The sequence below is a fragment of the Cryptotermes secundus genome, unplaced genomic scaffold (genome assembly GCF_002891405.2).
Source record: "Cryptotermes secundus unplaced genomic scaffold, Csec_1.0 scaffold333, whole genome shotgun sequence".
Taxonomy (NCBI): Eukaryota; Metazoa; Arthropoda; class Insecta; order Blattodea; family Kalotermitidae; genus Cryptotermes; species Cryptotermes secundus.
The window spans coordinates 313,702-335,923 of record NW_019742965.1 but is presented as its reverse complement, the minus strand read 5'-3'; the positions used below and the strand labels follow the sequence as shown (position 1 = coordinate 335,923).

Sequence of the window (22,222 nt, the reverse complement as noted above, 5' to 3'; positions counted from 1 at the left end):
GGCGGTATATAGCCGAACCATGTAATGTGGAAGCAGGGTGACTATATAATATAGTATATTTAAGACGCAATGATATATTAATGCAACAGGATGTTTAAATACAATATTAGGAAAAGGATACACTGGGTGCATCCGTTCTCCTGTAACGATTTAAACTGAAGCGCTTATATTGTTTCGAAAGAACCTGGTTCCAGGCTCCTTCGTCTCATGAGTAATTTTTTCCCAAGCCAAATCTATTTTGTTCCTCCTAGCCTAGTCTGGGTGGCGTTTGTCTATACCAGACTCTTGCCCAATTAACTGCACGAAAACGAATTAACAGCTTCGTCAACCTTTCGTGCCACCTTATGAAACAAATGAATCACTGACGCGCGTTATAGAACAGCTGACACTAGGAAACTACGTGACAACGCAATTATGAGAAGACTGGGATGCTACGTTTCCTGGAAATTGAGTTCCTCGGTCTCCCTGCGAGTTGCGTTGCCGTTCATTTATACCTGGCCGCGGTCTGACAAAGGTTGAGAACCACTGTTATAAAGACAAGAGCAGAATCAAGGGACACTATCTAACGTAGTTGTAGCACAATGAATTTATCAACTTTCCTTGCGAACCTTTAGAGAAATATCTGACATCATGAATTTCAACCGGTGTGGAGTTTGAACGATTCTTTTATTGCGTTAAAAATGTGTGGATTCCGTGGGGATCCGTTGCGCTGACCACGCGACACCCTCTATCCGCTAAAGTTGGCACTAACTTCGCCGATAAACGGCGGTCGCTCGGTCGGTATAGTTCGCTTGCGGACTACAGACCACGGAGTTCGTTTGTTTCAGATGTTGCAGAGGGTAATGGGTATCGAATCCAAATGACACCCATTTAATCGCCCTTTGTATGGTTTAAAAATTCCCGTTTATTGCTGGAAATATACACTTTACCTTTTGACTCAATCTCTGTTCTCATGGTCGGGTTGTAATTTTTTGTTGCCACTGTGTGCCTAAAATTTTACTTTACCACTCTCCTTTTTATATATAAATATGTGAGTAAAATAAAAAAAAAGCTATGCTATCTTTTGTTTTCTGTCCTACTATTTGGAGGGTTGTTTCAGCTTTCTGATGAGAAAAGTCATAGCGAAACCTGGTGCAGTCTGAATTCTAATCCACTAGCTAAACATGAGATCATCTTCGTTCGGTTCGTGGCTCTCATAGCTGTAACTGCATATGAAGACTACGGTGTTATAGGTTATAATACTTTGTATTTCGGAGAAACCTTCGGTCTCGAAGATGGAAGTGATGTGTTCGTCCGGAACATAGGGTTTTCCTCGAACTACAGGGTGTTATTACCCAGAAGAACGTATTCTTGATCAGATGACCATGCTTGTCCATCTCGTTTTGATGGTGTTTTTTCTCATTCACTTTCACCGCCCACTGTAAAGGTCAGATTGTTTTTGAAGAGTAAGATACCGCATAGCTAACCTTGTGTTGCTGATGTAATGTTTTTGTTCTGATGAAAACATGCTTATGCATTAATTTTCTGACCTGTTATTTTGCTGCGACGAAATTGGGTCACCATTGTATGTGTGTATTGTTTAGAGGTAAAATAAAGTAAGCCAACTTGTTGCTTTGACAGTTAATTGTAGTTGCGTTGTATCGCGTATTTCAGGGGTTGACAGTTGCTTTATACTCAGGAATTGTATTTTGCTATTTCGAGGACAGCCTTGTAAAAGAAATTATGTACTTTTTAACGATTACTAAATAGCTATCTATTACTTAGGCTGTTTTATATTAAAATACATAAAAATGACAGTGTTAGCAATTAATTTGTATTCGATGCTCTCAAGGTGGCAAAAGACATGAGTACGAATGTGGAGTGGGGACCAGTTCACTTTCCCATATCCTGTTACAGGTACAGGTGCCCCACTATTTGTATTTTCGTTAAAATGTAGATTTTGATTTTTTTTTACAGAATCTTACCTGTACTATACATATAAGAGTAAAAGCTGATATAAATTAATAACATCTGAACATCTCCCCAGGCCACATTTACTGTGTGCTATGGTCTATTTGCCCATCCCCTAATGCATTCGAATTGCAGCAGCATAACGTAAATTCCTTTGTTTTATAGCGTGCAGTAATTCCGAAACCATTCAACGCTTTTATTTAGGAATGTTATACGAATAACTGTATGTAATTAGCTCGTATTTTAAAATAAAACGTACATGTTTGCATAGTTTTATAATTAAGTTTTGTATTTCGTAACACTGGAATTGTGTAAAAGTTATTGAAAGGACATCAGTTAAATTGCCATCGTGGTACTGGTTAATGTAATGTCTTTTAACATACGGACCTGCCGTCCACACAGTATCAGGGAAGCCGTCGGAATAAGGCGCCACAATAACTTCAGCCGTGAAGACAGATACAGATTGAGTGAAGCCTAGCTTTACCTGCCGTAATAGACACACGTTTTACAGGATGTAATTACAGGGAATTTTATACAAAATCAAAATTGAAATAAAAAGATAATATACACAATAGCTAGACACACACAAATATGTGTGTGTGTGTCTAGCTATATGTGCGCACATAACTTAGAAACAGTCTGCTGTGAACCGAACTTTAGTGTTCGATCATCTGAAACATTATTCTTTCGTGGGCTTTAATAAATCGAGCAAATATAGCCACTTTTTTTTACCCTACCTTCCTAAAGCAAGCCTATACAGTCTTCATCTCGTCTGTGTAAATCCCCCGCCCCCACTCTACTTTTGAATGCCTGAACCAATTTTTAAGAAGCTTGTTTTTTAAATCTAGAATTCGAAGATATACCGGAATAGTGTTATAATTTATTTTTCTGTGATGTGAATTTCCGGTCTAGAAAACCGAAATTAACGGCCGTAAGGATTCGTTGCACTCACCACGCGACACCCTCTATCCGCAAAAGTTGGCACTAAACTTCGCCTACAAGCGACGGTAGCTCGGTCGATATAGTTCGCTTGCGGACTAAAATCACGGAGTTTGTTTTTGTTTTTGATGTGAATTAGGCTTTGAATTACCTTAGAACGTTGGAATTTTGGATAGAATAAATACGGTGCTATTATATAGTGGACACCACTGAGATCCGTTTGTGCTAGGAATCTGATGCAGTCCACACCATTCTCAGAAACATTCTGCTCCTTGGGAGGTCATTGTGTAGGTAGCGAGTAATGATTTCAAAAGGGATGGGGAAGGAATCCATCATCGCACAATTTGAGGTACTATCTTAACGTAAGATCGGAATCAGTCACTGTGGTTAACGTTGATAATGTCTTCTCGGGCTATGAGTCATGTCAGTTGGTTAGAAATTACCGATGTTTCATGAACTCTCTCTGTCCCCATCATCAGCGTCTATTGATCTTGACCCTGGTGATGGTACAGATGACTCCTGAAACGTCGGTAATTTTAACCAGAGAATTTATCACGTACTTTCCTGATATTTGCATGAATTAACTGAAGAAAATCACGAACAGCCACAAGTTACGTATATAGGATTGAAGGTTCTCACATCGGTGGTCATGAAGAGTTCTGTCATCTGGGACGTAAGTAGTGTAGTCTGTTGAAAGCCAACCGACGTTTCGGAGGAACACGTCGCCTCCATCTTTAGGGTCGAAGAATTAACCGAGCTCTGCTTGCCACCTGTTTTCACGCTGATTTCTTGCTAATACGTCAAGGTATAAGAATAAATAGAAGAAGATTACCAAACAGGAGAGGCAGTATCTCTCAAAGTATAGCTAACGATACGATACTCTGATACTGCATCCATTAAATATATGATAATGAACACAAAATATTTCCCAACAGAGCTGAACCTACGTTGTCAGCTACCTGTAGCTGCCTTACTGACATCTCAGCTCACTGTCGTTCCTCCCTCCTCTCGCTTAGGCCAGAAGTTGCAATAAAAAGACTCTGCGGCTTTTAGTCCGCAAGCGAACTATACCGACCGAGCGCCCGCCGTTTGTCGGCGAAGTTAGTGCCAGCTTTTGCGGATAGAGGGTGTCGCGTGGTCAGCGCAACGGATTCCCTCGGCCGTTATTCTCGGTTTTCTAGACTGAAGCCGCTACTTTTCCTTTCAAGTAGCTCCTCTATTATCCTCACGAGGTTGAGTGGAACCCGCTCCAGACCCACTACCTCTCAGAAAATCTGATAGCCCCGGGAATCGAACCCGGACCTCTGGATCTGTAGCCAGGATCTCTGACGACTAGACTACAGAGGCGGTCGGGGCTGCTATAAAGTGACTCGAATTATTATATGATCTCTTGGACGAAGTGCATGTAATTAACTCGTTATGGAGAGGCTGTGTCTGGCTTGCGACATGTTTCGTTTCTGACACAGCTCGATAAGATTTTTATTGAATTTGGTATCTATCTGCATTGTAAACGTAGTCTGAAATTTAATTTTAGCCTGTATTCTTACGTTGTCAGATAATGCCAGCTCATATACGCTTACATGGGACGATCCACATCGGAGCGCCGTTGACGTGGTCGCCATTCTCGACCCTTTGCAATTGTGAACCGATATTTTCAACCGTTGACTCTTTACAGTAGACGTTCATAACAGGAAACTAACTGCACCGGTATCTGTAAATACAGCGGGTAAAGTTGTCGTGTACAGGTTAGTGCCTCACAGCAACCTTGCCTTGTGTTTGAACTTTACCCTTCAATTTCAGTTTCTTAAATGATTGACTAGGTGCTGGACAGACGGTGGTTTGATTCCAGGCAGGCGTTGGACATTCTCTTCGCCACCGTTTCCTAAAGGCTCTGGGGTCCTCCAACCCCCTATTCAATGTGAATCGAGAATTATTTCCCCGACGATAAAGCAGCCGGAGCTTCAAATTCACCACTTACTCCCTCTAGTACCAGAGTCTCGATTCAATTAAGAGTTTCATCTCCACATCGCCTTAAACCTTCCTGGCGTGGTGCTTAGACACAGGAATAACATGTTTAGTGGACCAATAAATGTGGATTGCTGACAGCACTTTGACCCAGAAAAAATAAGTTTTTGTATTCTTTGGGCTCAACGTGTGTTTGTCGTCTCGATCGTTTTACGTCACAAGTGGTCAGTGAGACTTTATATAAAGTCGCCTCGGCGTTGTTATTGAAAATGCACGATCAACTGACGTCCCCATAACTGACCTGGGACCCCGTTAGTGACTAGCGGTTTATCTGTCTGTAGGACCGACTATTGTAGATTGCCTACTTCACCGTTTATCTGAGATAGAATATTTTATTCGCGTAGTTTTAGTACCGTAAGACTAATCACGGAACTTCACAGTCGAGTAGTTTGCACCCACGATTTATCTTCCGAAAGTACCTGGTTCGATCCTCGGCCTAAGACCAGCAATCCTCACAGTATTATATTCATGATAAGATATAAAAGTTTGTGAGAATGGTACATTAGAACAAATATGATATTTTTTGACATTATCCATCGTCTTCTCTTTATATAAAAACCGTCCTGTTTATTTTTCAAAACACAGCGTTTCGGAGACTAGATTCTGTCACCATCTTCAGGAGATAGGGACTAACTCTATCGATTGGGCCCAACTGAGTAGATTTTGCGTGAAGACGGAGACAGAATCCAGTCCCATAAACGTTCTGTTTTGAAAAATAAACAAGACGGTTTTTAGATAAAGACAGTACGATAGATAATGTCCCGACACATAGTACTGGTATTACTATATTCATGGATTTCCGTTAATTCCTCCAGGCTAATGAAAGCAAGGAATATGCTGACCATTTTCTTTGACATCCTTCTTAGTCACTCGTAAAATGGTATGTGATACATACCGTTGAGAAAGCGTGTGCATATAAGGTTAGCAACGTAAGACAGTCCATCTGTACTGACCTGGATATACTTCCATATGATCCTCTTGTGATGGTGGTGTATAGTTGAAATTTATATGCAGTCTTGGCCCCTTTCATTGGCGACAGTAAGAACACTGCACATGCCCTTTGCATAACAGTTGTACGTACACTGGAGTACTTTGAACACTGGCGATGATGATACTGATGACGGAGGTGGTGGATGATGATAGACCGGAGGGCTATGATCTGCGAATGTGCTTGGAGGATAGCCAGTCACTTATATAGCGCGAGGAAGTGACGCAAATACCTCTGCGCTCCACCACTATGTACTGCGGTTGAACCTATTGTTAATCACAGTTTGATTTCAAATAACGCCATGAATTCAACTGTGTATGTAGATTTGAAGCTCGTTATGATTTCTTCGGGGCAGCGGTTCTGGAGCTCTCTCGTGGCCGCTTTTGAAAGTTACAAACATGTTCTGAACCCCCCCCCCCAAAAAAAAGGATTCCGTAAAGAAGGTTGTTATTAATTTCAGCTTTAAAGCAGAGCGTGAGAGAAGTGCGAGCCGAAGAAGATTTTCGTCCAACAATTTCTTGAGCTATTTGTTTTCAGAGAAGAGGGGGCGAAAAACTACCGCCGTGTAGCACACCCACATCACCCGCGTCGATGAATTCATATGACGTAAGTAAAAGAAAAAAAGTACAGATATCCCTGTAACAAGCCCTGAAGGCCCATAGGGTTGTGTGACGTCGAGGCTGCCACATCGTCTAGACAATCGGCTCACAAATGGCGGTGAGATTGTCAGCCTTACGCGCCGGCCGCCCCTTACCCCTCAGGAAGATTCCTGGTACTCATTTCTGTTAGAAGCTGAGTCAGTCCCAGGGCCATAATGCGGCTGGAAGGATTAGGTAAATTTAAAAAATCCGCCTCATTGGGAATCGAACCCGCGACCTTCCGGCTTGTAGCATAGTGCCTCGACCAACTACGCTACCGCGTTCCCGCGTGTGAGATACCTACAAAGACAAGTTTTTCTAACGGTTGAGGAAGAATTACAACAATCCTTACTAGTTACGAAAGTAGCTGCTGGCCGCGTAAAAACTATTGATGACCGCACTTGAGAATCGTTGCTTTGGGGTGTCTGTATTAAAATATACGGGGCGAGTTCAATTTTTGTTATAATCGGCCAGAGTCCTCCCACTAGAAGTTCAAATTGAGATATCAATTTTCTTAAAAGGGCTCGTGTAGCTACAAAATTGGAGAAGGTATACTTCGTAATGTTCTCAAAATTTCGCAGCCTGCTAATAAACGACAATTCAGAAGAACAAAAAACACTTCTATAATTTTCATTTCATGCATCCTGTTGTGTTATAATATACAATTTCTTTATTAAAACCGTCACAACACAACAATATTAAGGTCAGTGCCTAGTTTGGCACTGCAAACTAGGCACTGACCTTAATATTGTTGTGTTGTGACGGTTTTAATAAAGAAATTGAACAAAAACACGTTGGATAAACCAAGCAAAATTTATACTCGTATTTGATCGGCATAATAATGCACAGTATCTAATTTCAACATAATCTGCATACTGGTTTATGGGATATATGGAAAAGTCCATTTGTGGCCCTGCGCGAAGTAAGGTTCGTAGTCGGTCAAGATAGCTAAAAAGACAGGACTGTCAATTAACGTTATGAAAAAACATCTCTCATATCGAATTTCGCCAAAATGTGGTTAACGGCTTATGGCACACACGAAAAGATTAATTTATGACCTTATGTAAAGTAGAGTTTGTGATTAAGAAAGTCGTCTNTCGTCTTCTGGGTTTTGGCGCCGTGTATTCTTCGTTTTAGCCGACGTTCCTCCGAAACGTCGGCTAAAACAAAGAATACACGGCACCAGATCCCAGAAGACGACTTTCTTCATAGTCATCGCCGTGAAAACTTCAAAACTTACATAGAGTTTGTGATGTTTCAATATAATTAAAAGTCATATCGGCCGAGTGACCTTATGCGAAGATTTATTATCTCGAATTTAACTAAAATATGATTAACAATTTATCATATGTGCGGAAGAGTTCATTTATGACCTTATATTAAAGGGGATTTGCTCTGGATCAGTATGACTGAAGGCTGTAATTAATCAATTTTTAGCGAACATCTCCCATGTCACGCGTTAAAAAAAGGTGTACCCATTGGTTGAGGCGCTGATACTGGATCACAGACGGACAGACGGACATGATCTCCACATAAGGCGCTCATTTTATACTGTATAAAGAACGCCTAAAATTAGCGCAACATAAAATACAAGTGTCATTAAGACCTATGCCTTTATATTGAAATATATCTTTTTCATGTGAAGGATATTTAACTAACTACAAGGAAAAAATTTCAGACTGTGCAGTGTAAATATCTTTGCAGCAATAGATTTTTGTATGCAGTAGTACAATTATATCCAAAAAACTGAAATTGCAGACTAGTGAGACATGCAGAATCACAAAGAACGCCTTTGATTAAATGTTTGGAGCGGTGCTTTCCATTTGCTTTTTGAATTCACAAGTGTCAGTCGTAGCGTTGTAATGTAGGGTTGTAGGAAATGTATACAATTGAAATATCGTTACATTTTCTTAGCACACTGCCAAGGTTTCATTTAGGCTACTTGTGCGCATGTATGTTATGTGTGAATGGGCGTACACGGAAGAAGTATCGTACGCCGAAGTTTAAAAAAAAACTGTGATGGTGTGCCCAGTTTGGTTTGCGAGTCAACTCCCCGTTTCGCGAAAATTGAGATTCTTATGCTCATAACATATGGAAAATAATATGTATGCCCTTATGTGAAATTATATAACACTGTCAGTAATTGCATTATCTATGTTTCGTGAAACAAAAGCAATTTTAGGAATTCCTCGTACACAGTTACAATTCTGACAATTTGTAATGAGTGGGTGCAGAAAGAAAAAAATTAAAATTTGAACTGAATGTCACAAACGATCTTAATCACCGTGATGTTAGTCATAAATTTACACAAGTAATTCTTGAATAACTTGTGGCACCTACTTGACCCCTAAATTCTATGAACTCTAGGCTTATAGAGAGGCTGTAGGAACTGTAGATTAATAAACGCAAAATGTAGTGATCCGCTAATGGCACGATACCAGCATTTCTTCCTGATAGGTCATGCGGTTTCGTCCCTTGAAAGGCCTTAAGAATACCCTGTGATTAAAAGTAGGAATACTTTTTGTGTAACGCAAACTAACAGTGCCACAGCGGTCCCAGAATCTGTATTAAACCCTCTCTTCGGTGAAAGTAACTAATGGACCCTTGCAATTGGGAATATGCAGTTCTGCATTTAAATAGGTTATGAACATAAATACAAATAACGTTCGAAACATAGTATTTGTTAAAAATTACAATGAAGCGAACTTCTGAGATTATAAGGATCTGTAGTACTTCCTGTTCCATCCATATCAGCAAGTTGTGTATTCGTTCATTTATAATATTACATGTTCCCAGTCCGAAGTCCAGAAAATGAACTCACAAGGGAAAGGCCATGTCCTTCTATCTGAACGTTTCATTTCCGAAACAACACCACTTATCTAAGTAAAATTTGGTGTTCCATTCTGCAGTAAAAGTTGTCTGACGAATTTCAGTTTAGTCCATATCGGGCAGTAGTAGTGTTAATCTTACACTACACGAATCTCAAATCGAATGTCTGACTTCATGCAGAATAGCCTGTTGTGAGAAGCAAATAGCCTCTCAGTCAGTGGGGGGGGGGGAAGCTAAAGGTGTCCCTGTACTTAGTATGTAATTAAGCAATATGCCATTAAGACATATGGGGGAGTGGAGGTATAGCTCCACCATTCTTGACCTCAGCACTTGATGGAGGTCCACAGATCCCCATGACCGTTAATCTCAGTTTTCTAGACCGGAGCAGCTATTTCCTTGAAATAACTCCTCAGTTATCCTCACGAGGCTGAGTGGATCCCGTTCCAGACCCACTACTTCTCACAAAATCTGGTAGCCCTGGGAATCGAACCCAGGAACTCTGACATCTAGACCACAGAGACAGTCAAGAGAAGACCACTAGGAATGAATGTTGATGTTGATATGATATGACATGCCTCTCATCCTCTGTATTAGTGCAAACATTTAAATTTTAATGTGAGAACAGGTTGATTGTATTTTAGCAGTTCTGTGACAAGATCAGAGGAATGTTACTATGATAAAAGAATTTAATTTTAGATGTAAGAGTTGCAACATTTGTGAATGTTACTGTTTTGGTACAATTTAATTTTAGATATAAGTGCTGCAACACAGGAAGCATTACACATTTGCCTTCACGGAAGTCTGCCATACAATAATCTTATGTAACAAGCTGCTGATGTCATTATCAGAAGCAAGTATTGACAGGCAAAAGATTGAGCATTGAATCTGTGAAAGATTAGTTTCAATTTATACGTAATAAAACTACAAAGATTTCCACTTTTGTTATATTGGTATCTTTCAACATACAATTTGTGTGTAATTTGTAGGCACATGTGTAACATCCAACTGTACTCAGTTCCACATGTGTAGCTGTAGTGATTGGTTGAAAAGCGTATGCATGCAACAATAGAGTTACTGTTGGAAACGGTGTTTACTACTTGGTCCATGCATAGGGGTTATAAGGAAAACAGTTGGGGCACCCCAGTCAGTTGAGGGATATTCACTGGACAGGAATGACATGAGCACTGAAGCTGAAGAATATCCATTGTTGAGAGATGTTACCAAGCAATGAATAGTAAAGACACTGCAGGCTGGTGAAGACTTACATGTCATGATTTGTACAGTGATTCACTGTACTTGCATGAACCAAGTAGTAAACACCGTTTCCAACAGTAACTATATTTTTGCGTGCATATTTGTTGCCACAGGAACATGTTTACCAATCCATTGCCTAGAAATGACCGTTGCAGTCATGGCATGGCATTGGCTGTACATGCTACAGTATGACAAAATGCATTGCTTGGAATATGCAAATTTAATTTTGTTCCCAGGTACTGGCGATGTGACGAATGCTCGGGACCGCTTGAAGGGTGCATTACAAGAACTTATGGATCAGAGTGATGATTCTTCAGTGTCAAGCCATGATGACACATCACAGTCGGATGTATTCAACCAACAAGCAGCTATTAAGAAACCACTGTCTGTTAAATCGTAGGTATTTTAATATTTTTTCTTAATGTCATTGAAACTGTGTATATTAAAATATTCTGTTCCTGTACTCAGTGAAGTTTAATTTGCTTAAGTAAACACGCAACTGTCAAAAGTCTTATTCCAACATGGTCTTGTCTTCCTGGCTTGTACAGTATGGAGGCATTTCATCTACAAACTGAAGAAAGTTAATAATGGTTAATTAAGAAATTTAGAGTTAACTCAGCCTCATTGCTTATTCACATCTGTCCACACATTAAACATATCAAATCAAAACTTGAAAAGAATATAAAAATGTACTTCAGTTTTGAGTACACATGTTTTCCAACTGCTCCCCCCACCCCCCCACGCCCTTTCCAGTTTTGTATCCCTTATTGATTCTGATGATCATATTACAGATACTGGTAGCATGCAGTAGTGTAGTTGGTTGAGGCACTATACTACAAGCCAGAAGGTTGCAAATTTGATTCCCGATAAGGTCATTGGATTTTTTCAGTTTACCTAATCCTTTCAGCCCTGCTATGGCCCTGGGACCCTCTCAGCCTCTAACAGAAATTAGTACCATGAATCTTCCTGGAGGAGGGGGGAGGGTAAAGGGTGTCAGGCGCTTAAGGCTGACAATCTCACTGCCATCTGTGAGTTGACTGTCTAGAAAATGTGAGAGCCTTGAGGTTTCACAATCCTATGGGCCCCCAAGCCTGTTAAGGGATAGCTTTACCGTTTTTATTACATATTGTCACGTATTGGGCGTATAACGCGACAAATAACTTCACGCCGTGTTTGATATAGCGAATTTTATTTCACACTCGCTCATACAATTACACAAGTTACAGTTTTAGAACTACTGCTATCTGCAGTATCACAAATACTACACTCCAAATGCCAGAATACAACTGACTGGTTGCTGGCTAACTCGGAACTAACTCGGAGGTAGCTCGAGGACTGACTCGGAGGTAGCTCCAGGACTAACTGTGAATAGCCTTCGCTGCGCGTCATGTAGCCTCGATCGGACAATACAGAAAACGGCCACGTAATAAGCACCCTTGTTGCCTGGCGCTGTGTTGCTAGTAACACTAGCGGTAGTAACCGCTGTTACCACCGTCGTCTCTCGCAATCCTGTTTACCCGTGCTGCCTAGCAACCGCGGTACACTTGGCGACGTCATCGCTGTTGACTCGCTTTGCATAGCGACCAGGATGCTAGGACTCGGCTAACTTCGGCTCACTCGGCGCATCACGGCTGGCGGGGGGGAGAGGTGCGTCATCCATAGCTCAACATGTCACAATATATTAATTTATTTTCTGCAAAACTAATCAAAGTGCATATACTATGCTGCAGAGACTGTAATTTTTTTCTTTTTTGTGTTAAATATATTTGAAACATTTGAAATGAAAGGTATCATGGCAAGATCTGTATCTTGTTATTTACCAGTTTTTTATATGATAAAATGATTTTGAGAAAAATTATGTTGTTTGATCTGCATGTCATGCATAATAGTGATATTGGACTTATACAATAAATTTTTGTATTATTTTTATTTAATGATGCTGCTAGTATCTCAGTCTACAAATATATGTAGTCAAATGGTAGAATAAGAAATGAATAATAATAACTTGAAAAGTATGTGAAAGGAAGTGGTCATGGAGAAATTTGGCATAGCTCCAAAATTTGCCTGGAAGGACTGAAGGAAATCACAAAAGCCTTCAGGATACTCCGTGATCTGGCGAGGACTCAAACCAGAAACCTCCAGAATATAATAAACTTGCTCAGAGAGATATAGATCAAAATAAGTTTTGCAGACAGTTTTTGTGGAGGATCCTAATACCAAGTTCAATAAAATCAGTTGAGTAATTTTAAAGATGAGTTATAGACATATGGACATAGAGATATGGCATTCATTCATATTGCACTTCTGGTAATGATCATGCCAAAGGGTGTTTATAAAGGAAACGGCTAAGAAAATGCCTTAAGATATTTTCAAATTGAGTAACTCAAGAATCAGTGTGCCAAGCAGTACATAATACATTTATGTATCATTGTTAAGAAATTCATTTGTATTTCATTTACAGTGAACCTGTGGTTGTTCAATCTCAGCAAGCAATCCGGAATTTACGTCCACAGAGGAAACGTCGTCGTAGGGAAGCCATAAATGATACTGCATTTCACCACACCTATGTCATGAAGCTGTTTGACCGAAGTGTGGATTTAGCCCAGTTCAGAGAGGACACACCACTCTATCCAATCTGCAGGGCGTGGATGGCCAACCAGCCTCGTAACACCAACCTCACACCAAAGTATATACGTCATGTCCTAATATAAATGTAGTCTCAAAGAAGGCAGCACCTCTGTGTATATGTATGTACATTTGCTGTGTGGTAGAGAGAATCGTTATGGCAGAACCCCCGTTTAATGTTCCTCAATTTAATGTTTATCCTCATATGGTGTTCACTGTCAGTGATGTCATATGAGTAATCTCAATTATAATTTATTTCCATATATCAGTTTAGTGTACAAATCCACTGATCCCAAAACAGACCTTAAATGGGGTTTTCACTGTTGCTTCATGCATCTGTTATTAGGTTATATTGCTTCAAATTTGTAATTGGTATATCTGTAAACTCAGACCATTGAGTCTGTAGCCAGTCTGTTTGCTGACCAAGTAGTCCTAACTTGTACCATTCTTAGAAATTTACAAAATATGTTATATATTTTTATGTTGATTATCACAGTGAGTCGGTTGTGTTATGTTATATTTTCTCTTTATTTTGTAATTATTCTTATATCAGCTTGTATTTTTTCCTCTGTTCACAAGCTTGCTTTCTAGACAATGAAAATGATCCATCATCTCTAATATATTTTGAGTGTAGCTGATGCTGCAACCATTTTGTCACTTCTGTTTAAAGTTTGTTTCATTTGACAATGTCCTCTGCTTAAACACTTTAATAATTATTAAAAAAATTTACTCATCATGTGTTTGTGCTTGCAGGTGTTTTTTGGGTATGAAAGATAAATCGAGAATTTTTACTGTAATGGGAGTTCTGTTACTGTTGAAATTCTCAGTTCATTGAGTGTTACATTGCATGGATCCACACATATTTATGTATCCATGTCATTAAAATTTTCATCTAGGTTTAGGCCAAGAATGTTCTCACTGTAGTGGGTGTGAATCACCTAAGCTTTCTGAGAATTGATGATAGCATTCTTCCACTTCCAAGTGTCTTGGTACAAATAGTTGTCATAATAATCATAATCATTGTCATCATAGTGATTTTTATAATTATTGTTATTATTTTTATAGATTACGCACACCAACTCCACCTCCACCGGAAGATGCACCCAGTGGAGCTGAGGGAGCAGCTTCAGATTCAGAAATTGTAAGAGATACCTACAAAATGCCACCACCTGTTCCTCTTCCAGGGGATTCAAAAAAGAAATTACGGGTGCCATCTCCTGTACACCAACCTAAGGATGAGCACAGTACCAATCAAGTGAGTTTGAATGGCAGTGTTCTCAGATGAGGTTACTTTTTGCTCGTTTGTCATGGCTTTGCAAAGAATAACATTTTCTAAACAAGTTCTTTGTAGTTTGTATATCTGATTTTATTTATTATTGCAGATATGAATATACAGTTGCAAAGTTGACTATTCTAAATACAGGGTGTCCCAGGAGGAATGTGCCAAACTTCGGGAGGGTGTTCCTTATGTTAAAGTATGCCGATATAACCCAAAACACCTATGTCCAAAGTTGAACGGTTACGGAGATAATGGCCAGAGAAGTGTCAAACTTTGACCGGGGTTACACACTTGTTGATTACAAAATAGATATTAAAACTGGCAGGAATATGTGGATTCTGTAACGTTAATAATGTACGTAACATCAAACTAACTTGTGAGTGACATGAAGCCATAAAATTGAAGTACAAAAAACTCGCATGCCATCTCAAAGTTGTCGTTAAGAGTTCCAAGCACTGTACATGACACATGAATGGTAAGCGATGACGTAACGTGCTGACTGCGCGTTCTGATAAAGCCAACTCCATAAGCACGGATAGGATGAATCACGGCAGTCAAGGACAAACAGAGATAATTCCTCTCAGCTGATAGGTATAATCCGTGGACCCGCTAGAAGACCACACTTTTCTCGGGCCATTATCTCCGTAACCGTTCAACTTTGGACATAGGTGTTTTGGGTTATATCGGCATACTTTAACATAAGGAACACCCTCCCGAAGTTTGGCACATTCCTCCTGGGACACCCTGTATATCACATTGCAAATAATAAAACTTATTTTTATCCTACTTTCCTTTATTAAGGGGAAGAAAGTATGCTGTATGTGTTCATAATTTTATAAAATCATCAGTAGAACTGACTAGTAATTACCGAGGAATAACAGCCTTATTAAATTCTTATAAAAATTTGAACATTCTTCCGCTCTGTGTGTGGAGCAAGCTTCAGTATACTTTGTAAGATTTCAGTATACTTGTCACAGTGTTACTCGTGTTTTTTCTTTCCATAACTTTCTGAAGTTATAATATATATCACTTGTGTTTACACCACACAATATTATGTTATGTCTCATATTTATTAGATATTATTCATTATAGCATACAAGTACAATAACCTAAAAATGGTAGCAGAGCCAACTGCCGTGTGTTGTATTTGTAAAATATACCTTCAACACTGAGTGATTATTAGTTTGCCTAACCGAATCAACCAGTATCTTAATCCTTAACTCCAACAACTTAACCTATAATAGGTTAAGATGCAGAATTTGAGGTTCTCATGGCAGTAAATATTGTGCAAACTCTTGCAGAAGGAAATATGATACCTTGTGCATATTGTGTCATCCAAGAGGATAACCATTGGCCCTGAGAAGCTGAAATCCATGCTGGAATGGCCAACCCCAAAGAATAAGCACGACATTAGAAGCTTCCTGGACCTATGCACATGTTACAGACAGTTTATTTCTGGTTTCACCAACATTGTGAAGCCACCGGCCAAAACCATGCAGGAGAAGCAAGCCTTCCAGTGGACTCCAAGAGTGGAGGCCACCTTCCAAACACTAAAGGAGGCACTCTCTGTGCTGCACCTATTCTTGCTTACTTTCAGCCAAGAGAGAGGTTTGTTGTTGACACAAGTGTAAGTAACATTGGGATTGGAGGAATGCTCTCCAAAGTACAGGGCAGACAGGAGCAAGTAATAGCCTACTACAGTAAGATGCTGAACAAGCCCAAGAGAAACTACTGCATCACCCAACGGAAACTACTTGCAATAGTGAGGACACTGGAACATTTCCATAAATACCTCTGTGGACAAGAGTTCCACCAGTGCACCTGTGGTTACAGCAGTGTGACATCTGTGCATCCAGTTTGCAGCCCCCAAACCAGGAATCAAGGCTAAATGCAGCAATACAATGTCGGGGCCCCTTTTGAGAGGATAGCCACTGATGTACCAGGCCCCTTCCCAAGGAATGACCAAGGAAACCAATACCTCCTAATCAATGTGGATTATTTTACAAAGTGGCCGGAAGCCTACGCCATTCCCAATAAGGAAGCTTCGACTGGCAGAAGTACTAGTTACCAACTTCTGCTACTTCAGAGTACTGTGGGAGCTACATAGTGACCAGGGCCATAACTTCAAGTCTCATCTGATAGTGGAGGTTTTGCAACACCTGAAAGTGAGCAAGATGTGCACCATGCCCTTGCACCTGCGATCAGATGGCATGGTGGAATGCTACATCAGAACGGTTGAGGAGCATCTATGGACGGTCATCGCATCACACCAGAGGTATTGGGGTGCAAGCTTACCCGTCTGTCTTCTGGCTTACATAACATGCACTCACAGCACTACAGGCTTGACCCCAGCTAGCCTAGTGTTTGGGAGAGAACTCTGACTTCCCTGTGACTTGCTATATGGGGCAACCCTCTGACAAGGAATGACCCACAATCGATCATGTGGCAGATTGAGTGAACCTTTTACACCACGTTCACAGTTATGCCCACAAACACGTGAAGCTGGCCAGTGACCAGATGAAAAGTCGTTATGACAAATTCGCCAACTGTGCAGGCTACCATGAGGGCGACAGAGTGTGGCTTTATCGCCTAACTGGCACAAAGGGGAAATTGCCCAGGCCCTAGTCCTCATGGGAGTGCCTGAATAAGGTAGTAACTGAGATAACTGATGTGGTACACAAGATCCAGTGGATCCCTAAATTGAGTTTCATAGTGGTACACCTGGACTGGCTTGCACTTTTTCAGGAACAGTCATTGATAATATTTTTATACATAGTACAAGGTTAAACTCTTCTTCTACATCTCTTATAGTCAGCAGCCTCTTAAGATCATGATGCTCAGTTCCTTACAGTAAATAATGATACTATAAAAAACAATATAATACCCTTGAAGAAGAGAGTCAGAAAAATAAATAATGAAACCATCGCTTGTTTTCAGCATCTATTAGCAAATAAAATGTGAGAACCTGTTTTCAAAAATAAGGATACAAACTGTAAGTTTAACTTTTTTTTATGTACAAGGTATATAAAGGTATATAAGGTATGCAGTCTACACAACAGTATTCTCTATTCAGAGACAAAGAAGACACTGCTGCATCAACATTTGTTTATATTTGTTTTTACAAACACAACATGTTTCGACCTTTATACCAGGCCATCATCAGGTGTACAGTGCTCAAGCTTCAGCTATTGAATTGTAATTAATTTTTAACTAATTCTTCAAATATGAATCCTTATTATGTCTTGAAATTATTTAAAGGCATGGATATATATTTCCATTAGTAAACTTCGTTACAAATAATGAAGAACATTTTCAGACCAATGCAGATATACACAGTGTTGACACAAGCACTATCTCCATAAACAAACTGCTAACCTCCCATGCTTTCAGTAAAGCACATATTTTCCTGGGATCAAAATTTTCAATAATCTGCTATCTGATCTCAAAAGTCTTATGAATGTGAAAGCATGACTTAAAATAGCACTGAAACAATACTCAAACACACACTCATTCTACTCTGTTGATAAATACTTATTGTCTGAAAAGTGACTCATCTGTTTAAAGGTTGTTTAAATAGCATAAATTGACAGTATCGATATATATGTGTATGTGTTTTTGTATTTATATGATATGTTCCACATCCTACAGTCATTTCAAGTAACTTTGGATCCAGGGAATTTTATGTAATGTAATTACTCTGTCTGCAGGATTCTAAACCTAATTTAAGCCGAGAGGTTCTGCTTCACAGTCACTTGCTTCATTGGGCTGCTGTTCGTAAGAAGTGGCATGCTGCATCACACATAAATGAAGCACGTTATAATGAAAGTGGACAGATTCTGAAAGCAATCTACAAGAGGTCAGTTTTTTTGTTGTTGTTATTAAAGTTTTGCGCCATAAATTTCCTAATGACATTAAGAATGTCTACAATCTTCAGTGTGGCAGGTGACAGTTTTTCGGTACTGTACCAAAAGTGTAACTTGGGTTCTTCATCAGTCCATTAACCTTTATGTTCTGAGGAAGAAGCTACTGATGTCATGATGGCAGCTGATAATTTTTTGACAGCGATGAACATTAAAAATTGCAGCTGTCTCTCTGGACAGTGGAGTGTTTTAAACTGGATGTTGTGATGGAACATTTGAAAACGAGAAATTTTGGAAATATCTGCTGTCGCTACCACCACCTCATTTTATTGTTTTCTAAAATGGCTCTTCCTTCCTTCTACATCTAAATATGCTCATGAATGCTGTAGTTCATGTTCTTCCTTCAGCACTAGAGACTACATTTCAGCATCACACAAAGAAAAATAATTAAACTGTTACGCTATTTCTTTCAGAGCACAGAAAGCGTATGAATGAGCAACTAGCCAGCTAAAGCTACATAGCAGCAGAAACATCATAACGTAATGTATTGAATGAAGTGTTTGAGGCATATCAAATACATTTGTCTCCAGTGTGTGATGTAATATATTTTATATTATTTTGCAATAGCAGTGATTTGTTTTTATTTTTCATTGTGTGAAAAACATTAAAACTGAATTGTGCAGAAGTTTGGATTGTTATTGTATGATTGAGTAATATTGAAAATAAGAGAAAACAAGTTGTGATCTTAGTAAGCGAATAAAATTGAGAATCTGTGGTGAATAATTATTCCATTATTTTTACTCCATAACAACTAGTAGAACTGCATGAAAATTTCATTTTCTGCTCCATTCACCTAACATTTTTGAAAGTGAAGAAGCCAGTATAATGGCCTTGCACTTGGGATGTGTCCTCTTTTTAACTTACAAGGTGGTGCATGAAATGATTTAGCATTAAATATTCAACCATGCAGTGAACAATGTTTTGTAACATGGTAACACAGTAGATCATGGAGATTACTTCTTACTCTACCCAAGCGCACTAGTGTCACGCTGTTCCTGCTCATTTGTCAGTTTACACAAGATGGCTGACAAATGAAGACTGCCTATAGAACAACACATGAAAACAGTGTTCTTTAACCCGTTGCCGTGGTTCGTCGTGTATGTTTCGTCAGGGATTTAAATCGTCTGGGGGGGTTTGACGTGTATGTTTCGTTCAGCTGCACACCTATGTTATAACGCCCATAATAATTGATGGTTTTGCTGTAGATTGTTAGATTTTTCGCTGGCCTGTTGTCAGTAGAACAGAGTATAAATAAGACACGACTTTATCTGTGCCAAGTCATCGTTACATATGCCTGTCTTGCAGCAAAGTTCCTGTGGTTCTGGCGAGCGGTTTCTAGCTGTACTCTTATGAAGGCGTGTTTTCTTTGCTTCGAAGATATAAACAGAAGAGACGTGATGTTTACTGTTGTATATGATATCATATTACCCTGAGCTGGCCACATTGACACACTCAACTGAAATTCTTAGAATAGGGTTGTCCAGTAATTTATTCTCGCATTATCCATTGATTTCGCACAGTACAAAGGCCCAGTTCTGAGAAAAACGCCACAATTTAAGGCAGAACACTGTGGTCACCCCCTGAGACGATACGGATGTGTGTGGGGGAGGGAAAAAGAACTCATTCCTTCATGTATTATCGCTCAAGTTGACGCCATTTTATCGTACTGACCTTGGTGGTCGTTTCGAGGGATGACCATAAATATTTTTTTGAGCCAGCTAAGCTCTACTTTCGTTCACTAGATACCAGACAGTTCTTAGAATAACTTCATGAATTCTGTGGTCACCCCTACGACATCTCCTGCCGCCAAAATGGATGGAATATCAAAGGCATAGCAACAACCCCTTGTTATGATAACTCGTAACGTTGAATTTACTACAGCTGACCTGGCAACTAAACGGGTCACGGAAAGACATTTCCTTGAACTATACCCCTCACGGGTAAGAAGGCAAGGCCGCACAAATGTGTGGTTAAAAAAAAGGGCCAAAAAAAATACACAATATTGGAGCGGAGAATGGTGAATGTGAGGCACCGTTGGGTTATACGAATGCTTCAAGGCCTTCCTTCTACTAAACCAACTGCCTCCATTACCGAGATACAGGGCGCTCATATTATAAGGTAAGGTTATAAAAACCATCTTTTAAGATCATTTTAGTGAAAGTTTCATGCTTCAAGGCGTACCATTCACTGCTCAAATACTAAAAAACCTGCTTCCATTGAAGATATAAAGGGCGCTCATATTATAAGGTAAGGTTATAAAACCACCTTTTAAGATCATTTTAGTGAAAGTTTCATGTTCCTATCTCATAGAATTTAAGAACAATGATGAATAAATCATTTTCGAGCAAAATTTAAATGGCCGGCTGAATATATTACCGCAGGAGACGCAGCCGCGGAATTTAAATTACCGCGTCAAAGGGTTAATGAAACAAGAAGTGTTGTGGTCACACAGGGGCAGTTTCATTCCCATTTTCAAACGCAATGGGTGCCTTCATTCAAAACAATTCATAAACTTTATAACCAGCTTAATAATGGTGGTTCAGTGCTGGAGAGGAAGCGTTGCTGGCCTTCATCTGTGCGTTCTCTCTAGAACATTGACGCTTGTGGCTCTGCAAAGAAGCCCCAGTAAATCAATAAGGCTGCAGCACAACTAAGGATATCCAGACAATCAGTGCAATAAATATTGAAAAGTAATTTGAATTTGTATCCCTACAAAATAACAGTGTTGCATAAACTTACAATTCCAAACAAACTTCAAAGAATGGCACATGCATAATGGGCACAGAATAATGAGGTATCATTAACAGTGTCTGGTTTTCTGATGAGGCACGCTTTCACGTGGATGGTGTGTTTAATAAAAGAATGTGCGATTTTGGGGCTTCAGAGGAACAACATATGAGACATTATAAGGTGCATCATGCACCAAGAATTACAGTGTGGGTCACCGTCTCAAGTCATGGACTGCTAGGGCCAATTTTCTTTGAAGAGACTGTGAACAGTGAGTACTATTTAAGAATGTTGCACAATACTTTTGGCCTCACCTTCTTGCTACAGGTTTGCCGTTACAGACACAGTGGTTCATGTAGGATGGAGCCAGGCCGCACACAGCGAATATTGTTTCGGACTTTCTGCATGGCACTTTCAACTCACGTGTCATCTCTAACCAATTTCTGATCATTTTACACGTGGACAGAACTGGCCCCAAATAGTCCTGATTTAAACCCATGTGACTTTTTTTCTCTGGAGGTTTATTAAGGAAAAGATTTTTCTGAAAAAGCTGCGAACTGTAATGGAATTGAGAGCACTGATCATTCAGGCCTGCAAAGAGATAACTGAGGATATGTGCTGTCAAGTAATCAACATCACAGTTCATGTTGAAGTTATCAGACGTAATGGTGATCTTGATACAGACAGGCTAAATCTCCATGCAGTGGTCTTCCTTTTTGTATGTTAGTTTCTAGTATTGTAATTGAAATAAAGATTTTATTAATAGATCAAATACTGCATCATTTCATGCATCACTGAATGTATGGGGTGGCTCAGTGGTAATGAAAATTACTGTTAATTGCGAGTACCTGGTTTAAATTTCAGACTTAGAACCAGGTATTCCAACAGGTTTGTCACTGTATTCCTCAGTTCCATCAGATAAATGCCAGTGTCCATTAATATAGGCCATGTTTTTAAAACACCTCCCAGTCATCCATTCATGATCATTATCCAGACATTCATTCACTGCGTTCGACAGCATCGTTAAATTTATTACAACAGATCTGTT

The 22,222-nt window shown here is 39.6% G+C and overlaps 2 protein-coding genes across 3 annotated transcripts in view; one reads left to right on the top strand and one right to left on the bottom strand.

Annotated features, from left to right (window-relative positions):
- Positions 1 to 6,118, bottom strand: part of LOC111873455 (facilitated trehalose transporter Tret1) — a 30,930-nt gene extending 24,812 nt beyond the window's left edge. The window contains exon 1 of the mRNA XM_023868192.2: positions 5,868 to 6,118. Within this exon, the coding sequence (XP_023723960.1) occupies positions 5,868 to 5,883 (16 nt within the window). The 5' untranslated portion in view covers positions 5,884 to 6,118. The remainder of the gene's footprint in view (positions 1 to 5,867) is intronic.
- LOC111873456 (protein lin-37 homolog) overlaps positions 1 to 19,170 on the top strand; it is a 33,276-nt gene extending 14,106 nt beyond the window's left edge. For both annotated transcript variants that reach the window (XM_023868194.2, XM_023868195.2), the window contains exons 3-7: positions 10,860 to 11,019; positions 13,085 to 13,309; positions 14,314 to 14,503; positions 18,235 to 18,383; positions 18,861 to 19,170. In XM_023868194.2, the coding sequence (XP_023723962.1) occupies positions 10,860 to 11,019; positions 13,085 to 13,309; positions 14,314 to 14,503; positions 18,235 to 18,383; positions 18,861 to 18,882 (746 nt within the window). In that variant the 3' untranslated portion in view covers positions 18,883 to 19,170. The remainder of the gene's footprint in view (positions 1 to 10,859; positions 11,020 to 13,084; positions 13,310 to 14,313; positions 14,504 to 18,234; positions 18,384 to 18,860) is intronic.
- Positions 19,171 to 22,222: the final 3,052 nt, after the last annotated feature.